The sequence below is a fragment of the Crocodylus porosus genome, unplaced genomic scaffold, assembly GCF_001723895.1.
Source record: "Crocodylus porosus isolate Cpor-Errol unplaced genomic scaffold, CroPor_comp1, whole genome shotgun sequence".
NCBI classification, from domain to species: Eukaryota; Metazoa; Chordata; order Crocodylia; family Crocodylidae; genus Crocodylus; species Crocodylus porosus.
In genome coordinates, this window is record NW_017728911.1 from 37,842,629 (window position 1) to 37,860,061 (window position 17,433).

Below are 17,433 nucleotides of genomic sequence, written 5' to 3' on the forward strand. Positions count from 1 at the left end.
AAAACTTTTTTTGAATAATGTTCTTCCTTCTATACATATTTTAAACGTTTTGTTTCGTTGCTTAAGAGTGCAACAAAGCAAAGTTTCAAATTTGGAGCAATGCAACAGGCCCAAATCAGACAATATTATCACATCTTCTCTAGTGTTACATGATAGAATCATCAGGAAGACCTATTTGGAGAGTTATTCTTTCACCACTTATATAGCCTACATAAAAATACTCTGGCATTGCATTTATATTTTTGATTTGCTTTTGTCATCCACTCCAAATTCAACATTTCTTAAATATGAGGTGGATTGATTTAAATTGTGCTTAAATATAGCCTCTATATTACGTATGATACTACTCTATGCTAACTAGAGAATATACATTTAAGTAATTGTATAGTGTAACTAGGGTTATAAATATAATTTAAAAATATTTGTTTAACCTCCTCCTAATTATATCAGCTAAACAATTGATTGATAAAACAGCAGCTCTGACACACCTGCTGCTGGGAGCTGCTCCCCACTCCCCAAACCCTTAGACTGGGGGAGAGCTGGGAGGAGGCAAGCCCAGTCAGACAACACTGTGTGAAGCCTTGCACTGGGAGGAAGGGAACACCTGGGAACCAGCAGCTAATTGCTTAATTGGTGGGTCATTAAGCCACTCCCTGTTTTCCACTTAGGTTATGGGTACTAGTCCCCCTTGACCCTCTCCCTGATTCCTCCCTCTCTCTGTTCTGCCTGCCCTACTGCCTTCTGATTCCTGCCGGGGTACAGTGGGCACTCCTTCCCCTCCGCTTACCTGCTAAACTGTACCCATCCAAGGTAAAGGATAACTCATAAGCTAACCAGTTATCACTGCACTTATCAGTTAAATGATTAAGTGTTTAACCTTTCACATCCCTAAGTATATGTTTATTGAATAACTGGAGACAAGTTTTACTAACATTTAAGAAAAAATAAAGGCCATCTTTTGCTCCCTTGTCATGAAAATAAGTTTGTAGCACATATATACATATTTTGATCTTAAAAAATGAGTAATATAATCAGGCAGAAATATATAAAAATAATTAAAGCTCAAGGAGACTCCATGAATTAATGAAATATTAAGCTATCAATAGAACATAGAATGCTTATAGGTAATATAGATTGCTTATACATTCAAATGTAATTTTTAAACAAAGTTAATATTTTAATTTAAATATTAAATAAATCTGGGTCTTTTAATTCCTCTATTTTATCTACCCTGCTTGATACAGGATGCACTAAATATGCCTATTTTTAACACACAACTGTCCTTAGAATTTGACATACACACCTGTGGTGGTTTACTAAAGAAATCTTAGGGAAAGTTGAATATGAAGCTTGATACCATTTTTGGCAGGAATGATTTCAGATTTGCCAATGGCAGGCTACTGGCCATATGCTGGAAGCAATAACAGTTCTTTGTATGCAGGTGCCTCCTGTGAAGCTGGTCCTGCTTACAGCAGGACTGAATTTGGTAATTCTTGTTTCATGTTACTTGGGCCCCAGAGAACGCATCTTTATACACTGAAGAGAAGATGTATCATGAAGAAGGTCCTGGTGGTTTGAACACTAGATTGGACATCAGGATTTCTAGTCCTGGCTTTGAATACAAGTCCATATTTGGCTTTGGATGAGTCATTTAATATCTCATTTTTTTCACAATGTATACAAATTTGGGTAATAAAACATGCCTTACTTGTAAGGATGCAAAGATGAATTAGTTAATTGTTATTTTTTAAATTATATTCTGTAAATAGTCCATGTCTTCATTTTTTTAAAAGAGCACTTACATGATAATTAAAAAGTGTATTGATGAACAGATTGTTCAAAAGTTCTGTTTTCAGTCTACCCTTGAAATCTGGAAAGGTTTGAATAAATTTCATCTTGGCCAACGTGAAGAACACATAATGTTTTGCAAAATGTTCAAGATAAAATCTCTAATTGAATTTTGATTAAAAATACTGAAACAGATGCATTGGTTTTGATAACATTTCTAAATTATGTCTTGGAGACAAAAATGAATAAAATATAGAAACATCAATATGTATACAAAAGCCATATTTCTTTGTCGTTACAGCATTACAAAAAGAAGGCATCTGTGGAAACCCTTTAAAACAATGCAAGACTATCATGGCATTTTATTACTTATGCAAAATGAAGTGTGTGTAAACTTGTAATTTTAGTTGCACTTCTGAAGGAAGATTGCTAGTAGAACAGCACTGATAAGTATGCAGAGTGTGAAAGCTATAGGCACAACAATCTCAGTCACCATTTCCATGTGAGTAGTCAAAGAATCTGAAATTTGAGAAAAGAAACAATACCAGAAAAAGTTTGGTTTAACAGAATTATTTTTAAAGTATTTTGTTCATTTTTATTTTTAGCAGAATTCAACAGTCTTGAATCTGTTTTTTGGACATAGTTTTTATAAAGCTAATATTTTTTGTTACCAATTGATAGCTGCATTTCATTAGCATTAGCATACCAATTTTAAAAAAATTCTAATACTAAGATGTTTTATACATTTTGATAATCTGAAACAAGTCCATGCCAGGTTCACCTCATTTTTAGCGCTCAAAGGACTCAAAAGTTGTTTGTGCATACCATGAATTAGCTTAGTATATTAGCAACATATTCTGCTGTTCCTCTCATTTTTAGGAGGGGAGAAAATTATCAAAGACAGGTCTTTAGGAAGCACCTCAACCCTTTGAGGACTGTATTCTGTCTCTGCAAAGTATAAATTATATAGCTATTCTAAGCCAACTTTTATTTGGGGGTGAGCCTACAATCTGTTTTGTAGTGCATGCAGATTACAAAATAATAGGAGCCCTTGGAGTTGAATAAGTAGTACACTTCTGACTAATGTATTATTGCACAGGGGGCTGCATGTGTGACTTCCATTCATGGACGCTTTGCAAGATGCACTTACCTAATCTGAACTGTTCATAGTTTACTTGAGGGGATGTCAAATGTGGCCTGTAGAGCCCTGCCATCTGGCCCCCGGCACTGCCCCTGGGTTTGAGTTTTTGGGCTGGACCAGCCCTGCATACAGAGCCCATGACAAATGCTGTACATAGTGCCTGTTTCGGCTAGTCCGTGATCCATGTGACGCCTTCCCTACCCAGACTGCACTGCACATGGCACATGTTCCAGCTGCTTTGGGATCCACACTGCACATAGCACCTGTACCAGCCAGTCCAAGACGTGCTGCATACAATGCTGATCCCAGACTGGCTGGGGTGGGTGCTGTGTCCTAAAGTGAGTGGTGTCTCTACTGAATCAGGCACGTGGGGTAGGCCCATGGGTCAAATGCAGCATTTGAACCAGCCCTGCACCATTCATTCAACCTACAGGGTCAGATGTGTTCAACACTCTTGGCTTAATCCCACCCTACAACCCGGACAGACATTATGTATCATCCTACCCTTCCTTAATATTTCCAGAAATCTATTTTAAAAGTATTCCTTCAATTTCAGGAATTGCCAAACACCCTAGTTACCCCTTCAGAAACTTCAGTCCATCTGAACTGTGAAGTCTCACTTCCCATTTGTATAGTTCATTATGTAGAAGGTAGATTTTTTTTTTGGCTTTATTTTCCTGCTTCATAACTGTCCTGGCTTTGTTTGGTTTGAATTCACCCTTTGTTTTTTAAAAGGGCAAGCAATCCACTTCTCACTATATCCCTAATATTACAGGTTTCCCTCACTTTATGCAGGGTTCTGTATATGGGAATTTGTTCTTATGTGATTACTGTTTTTACACACTAAGTTCATTACTTGCGCGGTAAATTGGTTATATGCGAGGTAAATCTCTAGGGGGAGGGGCACGGTGCAGCCCAGTGGCTGCACGCAGGTGGCATCGGCAACTCCTGGGGCAAAGCAGCGGGAACTGGCAGTGGGTGTGGGGTGCGGGATGGAAGAGGTGCAGCTCTTGCTGCTATGTGCACCCTGGGGGGCTGCACCGGGCTTTTCCCCGGGGGGGGGGAGGGTCTCCCCAGATCTGTGTGTGGGACAAGGGCAGGCTGCTGTTGTAGGCTGGGGCCAGTGGCAGCACCCAGCTTTTCCCAGAAGGGGTCGGGCTGGGCCGTGCTGCATGTGGGGTGGGCAGGGTGGTGCTGGGGTGGGGGGGCTACAGCCCCTCTCGCAACACCAGTGTTGCCTGCCCCGAGTGCAGCATGGCCCAGCCCCAGCCCCACACTGGGAAGAGCTGGTGGCACCGCTGGCCCCTGCCCGCAGCAGCCTGCCCTCGTCCTGCATACAGATACGGGGGCGCATGCCCCCTGGGAAGAGCCTGGTACAGCCGTCCAGTCCCCAACTCTGGAACCTCTGCAGGGTGTGTGTAGCAGCAAGAGACGTGGCCACCCCGCACACACTGACAGTTCCCTCCACTTTGCTCCCTGCTGCAGCCCCAGGAGCTGCCCATGCCACCTGCCTGCAGCTACTGGTCTGCGCCGTGCCTGTCCCCCACCACTTCCTGAGCCCCAGCCCCAGCCCCAGGCCCACTCGCTCCCTCCCTCCCTCCCTGCCGTGGGAACATACCCCTATTTGTTAACCTTTACACACATAGAGGCAGTTTTGTTTGACCCTAAAGCTTACAGTAATTATCAAATAATTGTGTCTTCTGAAGAGGTTTTTTCAGGGCCCAGTTTTGACATAGTAGTAGTCATGGAAATGCTTGGCCTCTAAATTCACAAAATATGCAAATATAAAATGAGTAAAGCAGAATAAATATAAATACCTTCAGAAACTGGTTGGTTTGTGGTAGAACAAGTCTCCAAGGCCTTGTAATACCAACTTTCCACCTAACAAAATTGACATGATATTAATAATGGTGATTTAGTTTTAAATCTATTTAGTCTTACAGCAACAACTGCATTTGAGCTTTAGCCTGTTACATTTTTGGATTTTTCATTTTTTTTATGTTGCCAATCAGAGTGTATTGTGTATTTAAACCAAAACTTTGTCTGTAAAGATTAAAAGACTATTTAACGCTGGAAAATTTACATTTTGGGTTTTGTGGTCACCAAAGACTGGGGGAGGCGGGGAGGACATTTGTTTCATTTGGAAAGCTCTTAATCATTCCAGACAGCCATAATGAAGGAGCAGTAATCCAAGATTAGCTTTCATTTATATGAGGTTGACACATTCCTGAATTAAATACATAGGTACACTATTGTAATCCAAGGATCAGGGGTGGATCCAGAGGGGGTTTATCCTCATTTAATCTCCCTGGGTATTGCCTGCCAGCCCAGGAGCAGGGAGGGAAAGCTGTTGCCACGGCCAATGTCTCCAACCAAATCTGACTCCCCATGCAGCCTCTCCTTGGCCCTGCTGGAGGGGGCAGAAGTGGCAGCAGGTGGGTCCAGGGACAGAAGTAGGGAGGGCTCTGGGACACCCCATCCTGCAGGTCAGCCAGAGATAGTGGCACAGCCGATAGGGGAAGGGACTTGGACATGCGATTTAGTACAGAGGGAAGGGAAGGGTGTGAATTCTTATCTGATTAGAAATGTAAAAGTCCCTGGCTGCTGTTCCTGAGGTGTGGTCTGCAATGGGGGATCAAATGTAATGTAACTGATATGCTATCAGACTCAGTGTAGGTTTTGACCAGAATTTAAAAATAAAAACTGAATTAATGATTAACCTTACCTGTCTTAGATTTGGAAATCCATTTGCACTTACGATTTTCTTGTAGTACTGAACAGATGCCTTTGGGTGTCGAGGTTTGTTCTTATTCTGAAAATCAACATGGTAGAATCCAAATCTCTCAGAGAAACCTTTATTCCATTCAAATTTATCCAGCAGAGACCAGGCAGTATACCCATTAACATTAACTCCGTCATTTATTGCTGAAAATAGATTTAAAATGTTTTGTTAAATTTGAAGTGCTGTTTAACAAACATGGTACTAATCAATCATACCCTGTTTTATACCAAAAAAAGGATGGAAAAAAGTGGCAGGATAAAATTTTTAAAGGTCTTAAGTCTATCTGAAAGTTAATGGGACTTAGGCAATTTGGATAATGTTATCCTTAGTCTAGATCAGGGGTGTTAAAACTCACTTCCTGCCCTGGGCTGAATGCAGAGGGGGCTGCTTGTGGGCTGGATCCAGTCCAGAGCTCCAGTGCAGAGCATGGGGTGGCTGCAGGAGCAGTGGTGGCTCTGACTATTGGTCATGTGTCGCATGTCCCATGCTGGAGTTGGAACTGCTGCCCAACATGTGTTTTGTGTCAGGACTGTGGCTCTGGCATGGAACAGAGTAAGGGTGGTGATGGCAGCGGCATGACAGCTGATAAAGCTGTTACAATATTAAACACAATGTACTTCAGAGAAGTAAAAGTTTAGAATATAAAAATGTTAGAAAGCAAATTTAATTGTGCTTTAAGCTATTATTTAAAGTTCACCTTTCAGCATCTCATTAATATAACCTTTCAGATATTCCATTCTCCATTCGTCACATAGTTGAATACAGTATATCTTTTCAGAAACCCCATTCTCTGTCACGTAAATCAGAGGGTTCCCATAATGTGTCTGCAAACACAGATACACATTGACATTGGAAAGTTGTACTTCATACAACCAGAATTAATTTTATTTTTCTAAAACACTACATTTCTAGCAAACTGCTTCTAATTTTACATATTCAGCACAGTTACTTTTAAAGAATGGTATAGTCACACATTTAAAATTAACACTTCTTATTACAGCATTACATACAGATACCAGTTAGTATTATGGCCCTTTCCGAAGATAGGTACATGGCAAGGAACAAGGCTCCTATATTCTGGTAAAAATGCTGGAGGTCTTGGATTTTTGCAGTTGACCATGAAAAAATGTTTTATACTCTTGTCTAAAACAAAATTAATTCCTTTCAAAGAAGGCTTAGTCTAAAATTACCTTAGCAAAGTTGAGTAACCTTCTAAAACCCCAGGGCACAGAGTATAACCATTTGGATCCTGGGTTTGGCCACTTTGGGTCTACCAGTTCTTGCAAATCACGATCAGTGTAGTAACTGGGCCCTTGCACGGAGGGATAATTCTTCCGAGTAATGTAGCGAGTAGTAAAGTGACCTATTCCCAGGAAATCTGATGTGCCTTTAATATAGCTTTTCTCTTGTGCTGAGAAGATTGGTAATCTTGTCAAGCCCAAGCCTTGTTGGGCACTCTTTCTACCTATCAAATAATTTTAAAAAAGGAGAGCTGTTAAATGATGGTAACAGTGTCTTTCATGCAACTGAATTGTTCTGCTTTTCTTTACCACACCACCAACACAACTAAACTTTCCTAGCTTGAAAGACTGATCTTGAGTGACTGGTTTCTTTTCTAACACGAGGATCTGCCTCTTTTCCAGTTACATGAAGCAAATTAAGACTGAGAAGATTAAGCCGGGATTTTCAAAGAAGCCTCAGAAATTCTGAGTTGGGTGCCTGAAATTCACTGTCTCCTTTGAAAAACTCAGTCAATAAAGCACAGGACAAGGAGTCAGGTACTTTGCTGCTTTCCTTGGGCACATCACTTCCCTACTTCCTTTTATTTTCCTATTTGATTAATAGGAATAATCATACTTTGAAGAGCAAGTACTATTGGATCCTTACAATTTTTAAAATTAAAAATACCCCAAAAACATATAATCAACTTTGACTAATTTTTTCCATCATAATAAATTGCAACAGTATTCAAGCTATTAAATAGTCAGTATGCCTTACCTATATACTCTTTCATAACTTCTGGATAGTCTCCTCTGTAAATAGGATTTGCAAACCATCCCAAATAAAACTGAACATATCTCTCAGCAGCATCTATGTCGTCTTGGTTACTTAGATCCATAGGTTCACCCCAGGCACTTGTTAAAGAAATTCCAACCATCCCTTAAAGTAAAAAGTGACAGTTCTGCAGTTGGGCATAATCTTTTAAATCCTTGCTACAAATGGAGACATAATTTTACGCGTGCTTATTACCTTGCTGCTCCCTGCGCCATGTCTTATCATAAGAATGCCAGACCTTTGCATGAGTCTGTAAGTAAAAGAACACACACACATTATCACACACACACACACACACACACACACAGAAGCATACTGTACAGAAATTAGTACCAAAAAACAATGAAGAACTGAGGGGAAACCTGTCACACTAATGCTTGTTTGAGAATTTATTACATTAGGATTTTCAAAACTTTTTTTTCTCTTCCTTATAGAGAAGCTTTTCTGTAGAAAGTCTAGAGCACCAGTACAAAGATTCTTTGCAACCTCTTGACAGCTTTGTGAGGGTGACACACCCCAGTTCCAGGAGTCTGTGCGTGAGTCTGTATCTCAATTAAATTCTGGAAAACTCTCTCATTTTAGTGAAATCCTGGTACAACTGAAGTCAGTTGTAAAATTCCCATTCACTTTGATAGGGTAGGGTTTCACCTATTTAATTTTAGAAGTTGCCTTAATATGGCCTTTTTGGATCAATTTTGCCATATTTAAAATAATAATTTAAAAAAATCTCAAATGCTGCAGAATAGTGCTATATAATGCAGCCACTACAATGTCTTTATTTATTGTTTTCAATGCCAGTAGTTTATAGTTTAGATTTAATTACTGGATGCTTTTAAATATGCTATTCAAAAATTCATACTTTTTTAGCAGACGTTTTCCTGGGGAGGGAAGGGGAGAGAGAGTTTCATAGTTTCTAGGGTTGGAAGGGACCTGAGCAGATCATCAAGTCCGATCCCCTGCCATGGCAGGAAAGAGTACTGGGGTCAAACGACCCCAGCAAGGTGAAGTAAAGCCTTGTCTTAAAGACCCCCAGGGTAGGAGCCAGCACCACTTCTCTTGGAAGTTGGTTCCAGATCTTAGCCACCCTGACCATGAAGTCGCGCCTCCTGACGTCTAATCTGAATCTCTCCTCTACCACCTTGTGACCATTATTTCTAGTCACTCCTGGCAGTGCTCGGGGGAACAGGGACTCTCCCAATGCCTGCTGGTCCCCTGGGACTAGTTTATAAACGGCCACTAGATCCCCCCTCAGCCTTCTCTTGTGGAGGCTGAACAGGTTCAGGTCCCGTCGCCTCTCCTCGTAGGGCCTGCCCTGCTGCCCCCTGACCATGCGAGTAGCCTCCTCTGGACCCTCTCCATGCTGTCCACATCCCTCTTGAAGTGTGGCGCCTTCAGATGACTGCATGCACATGCCCTGCTTAATTCAGACATAAAACATCAAATAATAAATGAGGAAACATTTTCTAGTTTTACTTTAATTATGTGATGAGCTGCTTTATATGCCCCAGTTCCACTGAGCTTCAGTCCTGGCGCGTGTTTTCCTGTCTCATAGCCCTCTTCAGCGACAGCCTATAGCAAAAATAATTTTAACTATAGGGTAATTCCAAAAATTTGGGAAACAAAAATGTACATCACTCAAAACAGTGGGAAAGAAGATATCTGTAACTTACCCAAGGGTTACTAAAAGTAATCCAGTATTTCACACGATCACCAAAAGTCTCAAAGCACAGATTTGCATAATCATTAAAGTAATTTATTAGGCTTGCATTCTGCCAGCCCCCGTATTTTTCTTGGAGTGCCTGAATAAATAATAATTATAAAGCTTAACATGTATATTCTTTAAAATACAATATACCATTATTTGTTGATAAAGTTGATTTGGTATATAACTTTATACACTGGACAATGACATGCACTGCAAAGATTTAATTCATCTGATAAGTAGTGTGAATGAGGCAGAGTTCACTCTCTCAGGATGAAGATGAAAATGCAACAGATAACAAATCAGTTCTGCCTACATTTGAAAGTATACTGGAATTTTTAAAATTGGTTTGTTTTAGTATTCCAACCATTTCTTATTTATACAAACACATTTCCTACTGGAAATATTGGATTAAACATGAAAAATGTAAATATTCACAGACCTGTGGAAGATCCCAGTGGTAGAGGCTCACAAAAGGGATAATGTTGTTGTCCAGAAGACTATTAATTGTATCATTATAGAATTGTATTCCCATTTCATTTACTTCTTCTGCTGTGAAAACACATATTGAAGAGCTTGTCTGAGTTGTTTTTTGTAGAACTTGTTCGGAAAATATTTTCAAAAATTATTTTCTGGAATTTAATATATAAACTAGAGGGCAACACTGAGTGCAATGCTGGTCCAGGGCTGGCTGGAGCAGGTGCCAAATTTGGCATGCAGGGGACATGTGGAGCTCCCTGTCCCTCCTGCAGTGTGAACATTGAATTTGGCATGCGAGGGGTCCCAGACTGGTCCCACACGGAAGCCAGCACTGGCAGCCAGATAATGTGGTTCAACGCGCTAGGCCATATCTTTGACACCCCTCCACTAGCTCAATGGGCTGGTAGGCTCAAAGTGGACCTTTGCTGTGATAGCCTTACTTTTAGGTTTCTAGTTAAATGGCTATGCTTACTTTTGATGCCAGTAGGCAGAATGCGAGGCCATGATATGGAGAGCAGATAGTAATGGACTTTCAAATCCTTCAGTAACTGAATGTCATCCTACAAAAAAGCAAATCCACTTGAAATAACTTTTGGTAATCGCAAAAGAGTAACTCTTCAGTCTCATTAAGCTGCGAATGAAATCAGTGGTAAAAAAAGACTTCAGAATGGAGAAAACTTAAACACAGAGAAGATTGGCAGAGCACATTATTTTTGGGGCAATCACTTCCTGTATTTCCTTTGACACACCAGTATTAAGTGCAACAGATTTTTGCATTCTTGCAACAACAGTGAATTTAGCCCCAAGCTATTTGTATATGCTCGTTATGCATCTTAAATCATTACCAGAATATAAACTGAGCAAAGCCAGTGTATTTCAAAGTGTTGGAAGTGTTTCTTTGCTCACTGAAGCATCAAGTGTTGTGCATTTCTCAACAGAAGCTATATACTTTGCTTAGTATATATTTTGGTATGTTTTAAAATACATTAAGAATGTATCATATAAATGAATTTGGGTCATATTCACTCTTGATGTAAGACTGTTTTTCCTTTGAAATGGTGATGCTCATTTGTAGTCCTATAAAAACATCCTCTACCAGGTTCAGTAGAGAAGCTAAACTTGTGTGTTTTCTCTTACTCTGTTGCCTTGGAAACTTTGAATGTGGTGATGTTCAATTCAAGGTTCACTGAGGAATCAAGCGGAGGAAAAGGCAAGCTGTGAGAGAACAAGCTCTCTCACAAAATGTAGTTGACATTAGTCTTCAAAACGTTTCAGCTGACTCTCCTTTTTAAAAGAATAGCGAGGGCTGTGAATAAGAGGAAATAAACTTAATTAACTTCCTTCTGCCTGGGCTAGTGAGTATGTTCATATGATTCAGCTGCAGTTTGGGATGTGGTGGCAGGTTTCATATGTTTGAAATTGTGATCACTGAGAACTACCCACATGTTCAATCCATGGTATATGTTTGAGTACATCTGCTTTTGCATACTGATCCTACAAAAGTAGGACAAACAGCTACTTGCACATACAATGAGGCTTGATTTGCATATGTACGTATGGGGGTTTGAGCACTCCCATTTTTGTGGATGTAGTCAGGAGTGAGTCTGCAAAATGGGACTGAAAATTTGGCACCAAAGTACGGTAGTAGCTCTTTGCCAGACTACAGAATAATCTAGTAGATGCTCAGATTTATGCCAACACTCTTCAATATAGGGATTTTATACAAGATCAGCTTTAAATACACCACCCAATCATCCCAGTTGTGTGCACAAAATGTTATTACTTTGGAATCTATACATTTTTAGTACTGCCATATTCTGAAGCCTTCCCATTCAGATAGAAATTTGTAATTTGTAATTTCCTCCCCACAGTGACAATTAATTTAATCATTTGGATGTCTGTCATTGTATTTATGTTATTTAAAAACCAGTGGAAAACTGTACATAATGGTCTTATTTAAAAATTCTCATTTTACTATTTTGCTTTTTTAGTTTTAATCCAGTCTCTGTATGAAGTTTTAGAAAAATGCCAATAGTGGTTATCATACCTGCTATAAATAGCTGGGATTACCAAGTAGGATGGGACTATACTGAGACAAATATTTTTAAAATATAAGATAGAAAGCAATTTAACTGTGTCTGGTTTACAATCTAAAACATCCTGCATATGAACAGTTAATTTACTACTATTGCTTTCCAAAGTTGTGATCACCAGATTTTTAACTATAACTCTATTTTTTTAACACTTTGATTCTTTATAAATTCCCTTTTTCCTGCCAGTAAGGTTCTTTACTGTTATTTTTAACTTCCCATTAGCTATCAATAAAATGACCTACTCTTACTTCAGAATAAGTTAGTTTTAATTTTAATATTTTTTTCAGTTTTTTTGTTACTGACCGCATCTCCCCTCATCTCACCTGGATCCAAAATACTCCCTTATCATCTGATAGCTGGCAGCAAGTTTAACTGCATACATCTCCAGCACATCCCTGACTGCTAAGGAAAATTCATGGTAAAATAAACTGCCTATCAGTCAAGAAACCTGCTTGCTGAGCCCTATCTCTTGAGTGGAATTGCTATTTAGAGACACTTTTATCAGAGCGAATCTAAAGGAAAATCAGAAGTTTACAAAAAAGCACAAAGGCATAACGTGCCTTTTTTCTGCTAGTATTGACTAATCTTCCTATACAAAAGCAAAGCTCCAGCCAACGGCAAAGAAGTAATTTACCAGCTACACGTTTACCATTTATTTAGATCTACAGTAAAATCCAGCATCAACATCTTCCGCTATTCTAATGCACACATGCTCAGATGTTTCATATAAAAAAGTAAACTGAATCTTGTGGCTGCGTGAAACAATGCAATACAAAGCGTCTAAGAAAAATGGGTGGAGGGTTTGTGTTTTATACAAAATGCCATGTGTGGAGCATGTAGCTGGGCAGGTGAAAATTAATTTTGTAAAGCTACCTCAAAAGTTATGCCAGCTGCAGCACTGGATGAATGTCTAACTGCCACAAAAGTCTTTCTTTAAAGATCAGGGCTGAATACTGGGTGAGCATATATTACTATGAATGGCATTAGAAAATATAGCGCAATGTAATATAATGTGCATTAGTCCATTCATAGCATCTGACAAAATAGGCTGTAGATTATGAAAGCTCATGGTTCTCTGAACAAGTTGCTTTATAAGGTGCCAGACTGCATAAATATTCAGGAATGGTAAATGTTAAAGAGGGATTGTTGCAGACTCAGCAAACAATACCTCTTTGGGAATTATTATTTCATGTAATTATAAACGGGATTAAATATTACATTGGGTAATAGGAAACGTGAGGCACACTATTATTGGTGATGTTTATAGGCTATACCTTCTCTCAGAAAATGAGCAAAAGATCCAAAAGATGGTTCTGTGGTGAGGCTGGATCTGGATTCCTCTCCCTGCTTTGCCATAGATTTCCTGTGTAGCACTGGGCAATTCATTTACTGTTAGAGTCCCTAAAGGGCTTTGATGCCTAGTAGGGTTTAGCTTTTAGGCACCTGCCCGTGGAACAGAGTCCAGAGGCCTGACCTCCCTGTATAGTACAGTTCTGTGCTTTGGGGTGGGAGTCCAAGCAGGGAGCTGGCAGCAGCTAGCACTCTCAGTGCAGTGCTCCTTGGAGAGAGCTGAGAGGACACAGTGGGCATTTGTATATGTGATGAAAAACTGCCTGTTTTTGTGGTTTGTGTCACATATTACATGTATGGGGGGGTGCGATTTAAATGAGTTTCTTACGTTGCAAACTAAACCACATCCCCATGTAGTTTAATTTGCGACATAGCTACTTGCAGCCTTTAATTTGACAGCTTGCCTCCTGGCCACGGGAGAACCTGACTGAAGGCAGAAGCAGCGAGAGGACCAATCTTTTTTTTTCCACAGAGCCGTCTCGCCTCTCCTGCAGCTGGGGGGCGAGCTGCCAGCAGGGTCCCTGAGCTGCAGGGGTCCTGGTCCTTCCCTCTGTGGTGGCGGCACCCCCCGGGTCTGCCCAGGTGGGCTGCTACTGGGCCAGGGACTGCCCCAGCTTGGAGGCAGCACTCACCAGATCCACCTGTTCCCTGAGCCTGCATGGGAAGCAGTGCCCTGTTCACTGTCCCCACCGTCCTCTCGCCACTGGGGACTGCCCAGGAACGGGCAGCCTTTCGCCTGGGGCAGCACGGAAAGGTGGCAGGAGGGTGGCTGGGTGTGCTGTTAGCCAGAGAGGGCAATGGGGAAGCCCAGGTGAGTTCAGGGGAACATTGGATCGGGTGCTTCCAAGCTGGGGCAGCCGCTGGGCTGCTAGCAGCCCTCCTGGGTGGCCCTGGGGGTGCTGCCATGCAGAGGGAAGGACCAGGGCCCTGTGCAGCTCATGGGTGCTTGGTCCAACAGCAACTTACCCCCCCAGCTACGGGAGAGGAGGCCAGGCTTTGTGTGTGTGTGTGTGGGGGCGGGGAAGGATCAGGCCCCTCGCTGTAACAGTGATGGAAGCCCCTAGATGGAAACTGTGGGTTTTTAATCCTCACAATTAAAAACCCACCATTTCAATTTCAGGGACTAGCCCCTCATCACGTGTACAAGCACCCAGTGAGGACATGTTTGAAATCCTGCTGCTTCCCTCACCATCCCAGATAGACCTTGTTGGCAACAACAGGAAGGTGCCTCAGCTCACTCATTGTTTGTTGAAGTGTGAGTTCAAAATAAAGTCACTTTGAATCCAATGAGTTTATAGATTGAAGCTAAACATTTTGACTTTTTAAACAAGTTGGGGTTTCCTTTTGGCATTAACAGTTCACGAAAATGGAGATAAAACTGAACTATTTAAGTATTGCTAGATCTGCATTTTTTTGCAGAACAAAATTTGGCCTAAAATTTCACCTGGCTGTAGTTGCAAACACCAGTTCATGGCTGCACAAGCCAGGTTATAGTCTTAACTATGAATGCAAGAGCATCAGAACGATACACCTTTCATTTTGCTGCTAATTGGAACTGCATAATGAACTGTTACTAATGGTTGCTGGATACCCATAATATAGAAACAGTATTCTTTCTTTTTTAATCATACCTTCACTCTGTAGTAACTTTCACATGCTGAATCTGCTGTGTCATTTTTGTACACTTTTCCCTTTTTATGAGTAAAAACATCCCAGATACTTGGTCCTTTTCCATCCTCCTCCCAAGCCCCTTCAGTTTGGTAGGCAGAACTGCCGGCACCCCATAAAAAACCTATAGGTAGCAATAAACAAACACACCAATGACAAAGTGGAGACAACTGGTTGTTCAGTGCGTTTCTCCAGTGGGTCACTAATTAATATCCACAAAGTACGTTAAGATACAAATCATTAAAACTTTCTTCTTTTAAAGTGTTCCAGATTGAATAAAAAGCTTGTATTTCTGACAGTTGAGGCCGTTTTTTCAAAAGACCATATTAAACAGGAAATAAAATGTGGTTTAGAGCATGCAAAAAGCTACCCTCCTTTTGTGACATTCAGATACATCTAGGTGAGCTGGGTGAGTGCAAGAGGGGTATTTTAGGGTGTAGCCCCATGTTTCTAAATTTGTTGTAAATGATTTATCAGAAGTGATGAGTTCCAGGTTCTGAACCACCCTACCCCTGCCCCTTGCCTGATCCTGTACAGCAGGGGCAACCCTGGGGGTGAAACACTCAAATCAGTATGTACCATTTTGCTCTAGCATGAATATCTACACCCAAGTGCACTCCTGTGGAAAAGGCAATGGAATACATGAATGTATATTCTGCAAGAGGCTACGGTGACCCTGGAGTTTCACATCTGCCTTCTCCCTCTCCCCCCGGAAAGCTTGACACTGTGCCTGTGTTTTCCTTCCAAAGGACAATCTTTTACCAAGTTTCTTGTACAAAAACATCAATGAGACAAAAATACTGTAAAACCACAAACAGCTCGAGATGAAAAGTACCAGCTGGGAAAGTGCCGTAATAGAAGGAGCCAGGGTTGTTCTTTGTCCATTGGAAATCCTCAGCTGCATTCAGACACAGCACCAACACAGGCACATACCACACTCTCAAAACATTTGTCTTCATCACTAGTTTCTGCACTGCAAAGCGTTCTCTGCTTCAAACCCCCACCTGATAAAACAGGAGAAAAATTGCTGAGCTTTACTTCTCAGTCAGAAATATTGGAACGATGAGCTACATTGTCTGGGTTTGCCCAGTGATACAGCATATGGCATTGCTTACCAGGAACGACTCTCCTTAAATGAAGACATTGTAAGGGAAAGATTTAATTTGCCTTTTATGAATGTCCGTTATATTTCATTTAGTACTATGCTATAGTTTTTACTGTCCTAAAAAAAAAAAGGTTTTCTGTTGAAGTGGTTTTGGTTTGGATTTGAAACTCCCCTTGCGGTGTCTAATACAAATCTTGTAAAGCAAAAGTGATTTGGCTGTTAGCATGGTCCCTGATGAATGGGAAACAAATTTAATCAGAGCTGAAAAGGCAATTAGATTTATAATTGTTGCAGTTTTAATAATTACAGCTCTTGCGCTGATGTACGTCCCTTTCACCACAGGGCAACATTGATTTAAACTCCTAGCATTTATATTCTGAAGTTATTTCCAGCTGTTCAGGGTTCTTGTCTGCTGGCGCATGGCAATGCATTGGGGTGCTCAACTGTGCTGATTTTACCAAAGGCTGCAAACCAGCTTGTTAGAACCTCCTTTTCCCACAAATGTTTAACATTCACTACAAGGTCACCTTTTACCTGCCTAACTCTCTCCAGCTGGTGAATGATTCTGGAACAGAAAGTTTGAGGAAAGTCTTTTTTTTGTTTTGTTTAGGGTTTTTCTCTTGAATTTGAGGAAGGTAATAATAAAGTCTAGGTATGAACAATATAATTACACCTTGAGACAGGGCTACCTTTGAAAGGTGCAACATAGCATGGACGTAGCCATCAGGGAGATGATGCATTTGTTTTCTTGATATCTTGAATGTTTAAAATAGGCAAGGGTTGGTGCTCTCTTGGCTTATGCTCTTAAATAGGTAACCATATGGCCATTGCAGAACCAGGACAGGCATGTTTTGTGAAGCAGCTGAGATGGAGGTGGTTATTATGGGCTTCTCCACACATTGGTTCAGTGCTGCCATAGATGACATGGTGTCACATGTTCTCTGCACCAGCTTGTATAAAGCCAGCCTAGAGACCTCTTTTGCAGCATGCAGAAAGCCCAGGTGCCTCTATGCAACCTCAGCCTGTGGATACCTTTTGCTCAGGTCCAATTCAAGGGGTAGTAAGTGGTGAAGAATTGGAAGACATAAGGTAGGTCCTCTGTTTGAGGAGGACTAGTCCTTTAAAAGCTGTTTTGTCTTTGCTAATTATAGGACTGGAAAAGGTTGTGTTCAGGGATGGTTCAGCTAAGCAAGCTGTTTTGGACTAGCTTTGCACAGTGTTCTCTGATATCCCTTGTATGTAAACCCACAGCTTGAGTCAAAGTGCAGC

General features: G+C 40.8%; 1 protein-coding gene across 1 annotated transcript; it reads right to left on the bottom strand.

Annotated features, from left to right (window-relative positions):
* Positions 1–222: 222 nt before the first annotated feature.
* Positions 223–16,018, bottom strand: LCTL (lactase like). Its single transcript, XM_019533191.1, has 13 exons — positions 15,895–16,018; positions 15,023–15,183; positions 10,421–10,508; positions 9,911–10,020; positions 9,437–9,565; positions 9,240–9,335; positions 7,962–8,016; positions 7,710–7,871; positions 6,902–7,176; positions 6,409–6,535; positions 5,655–5,854; positions 4,747–4,810; positions 223–2,307 (listed from the first exon to the last, which is right to left on the bottom strand). The coding sequence occupies exons 1-13, from the start codon at positions 16,016–16,018 to the stop codon at positions 2,192–2,194; spliced, it is 1,707 nt and encodes a 568-aa protein (XP_019388736.1). The 3' UTR covers positions 223–2,191.
* Between the last annotated feature and the right edge of the window lie 1,415 nt (positions 16,019–17,433).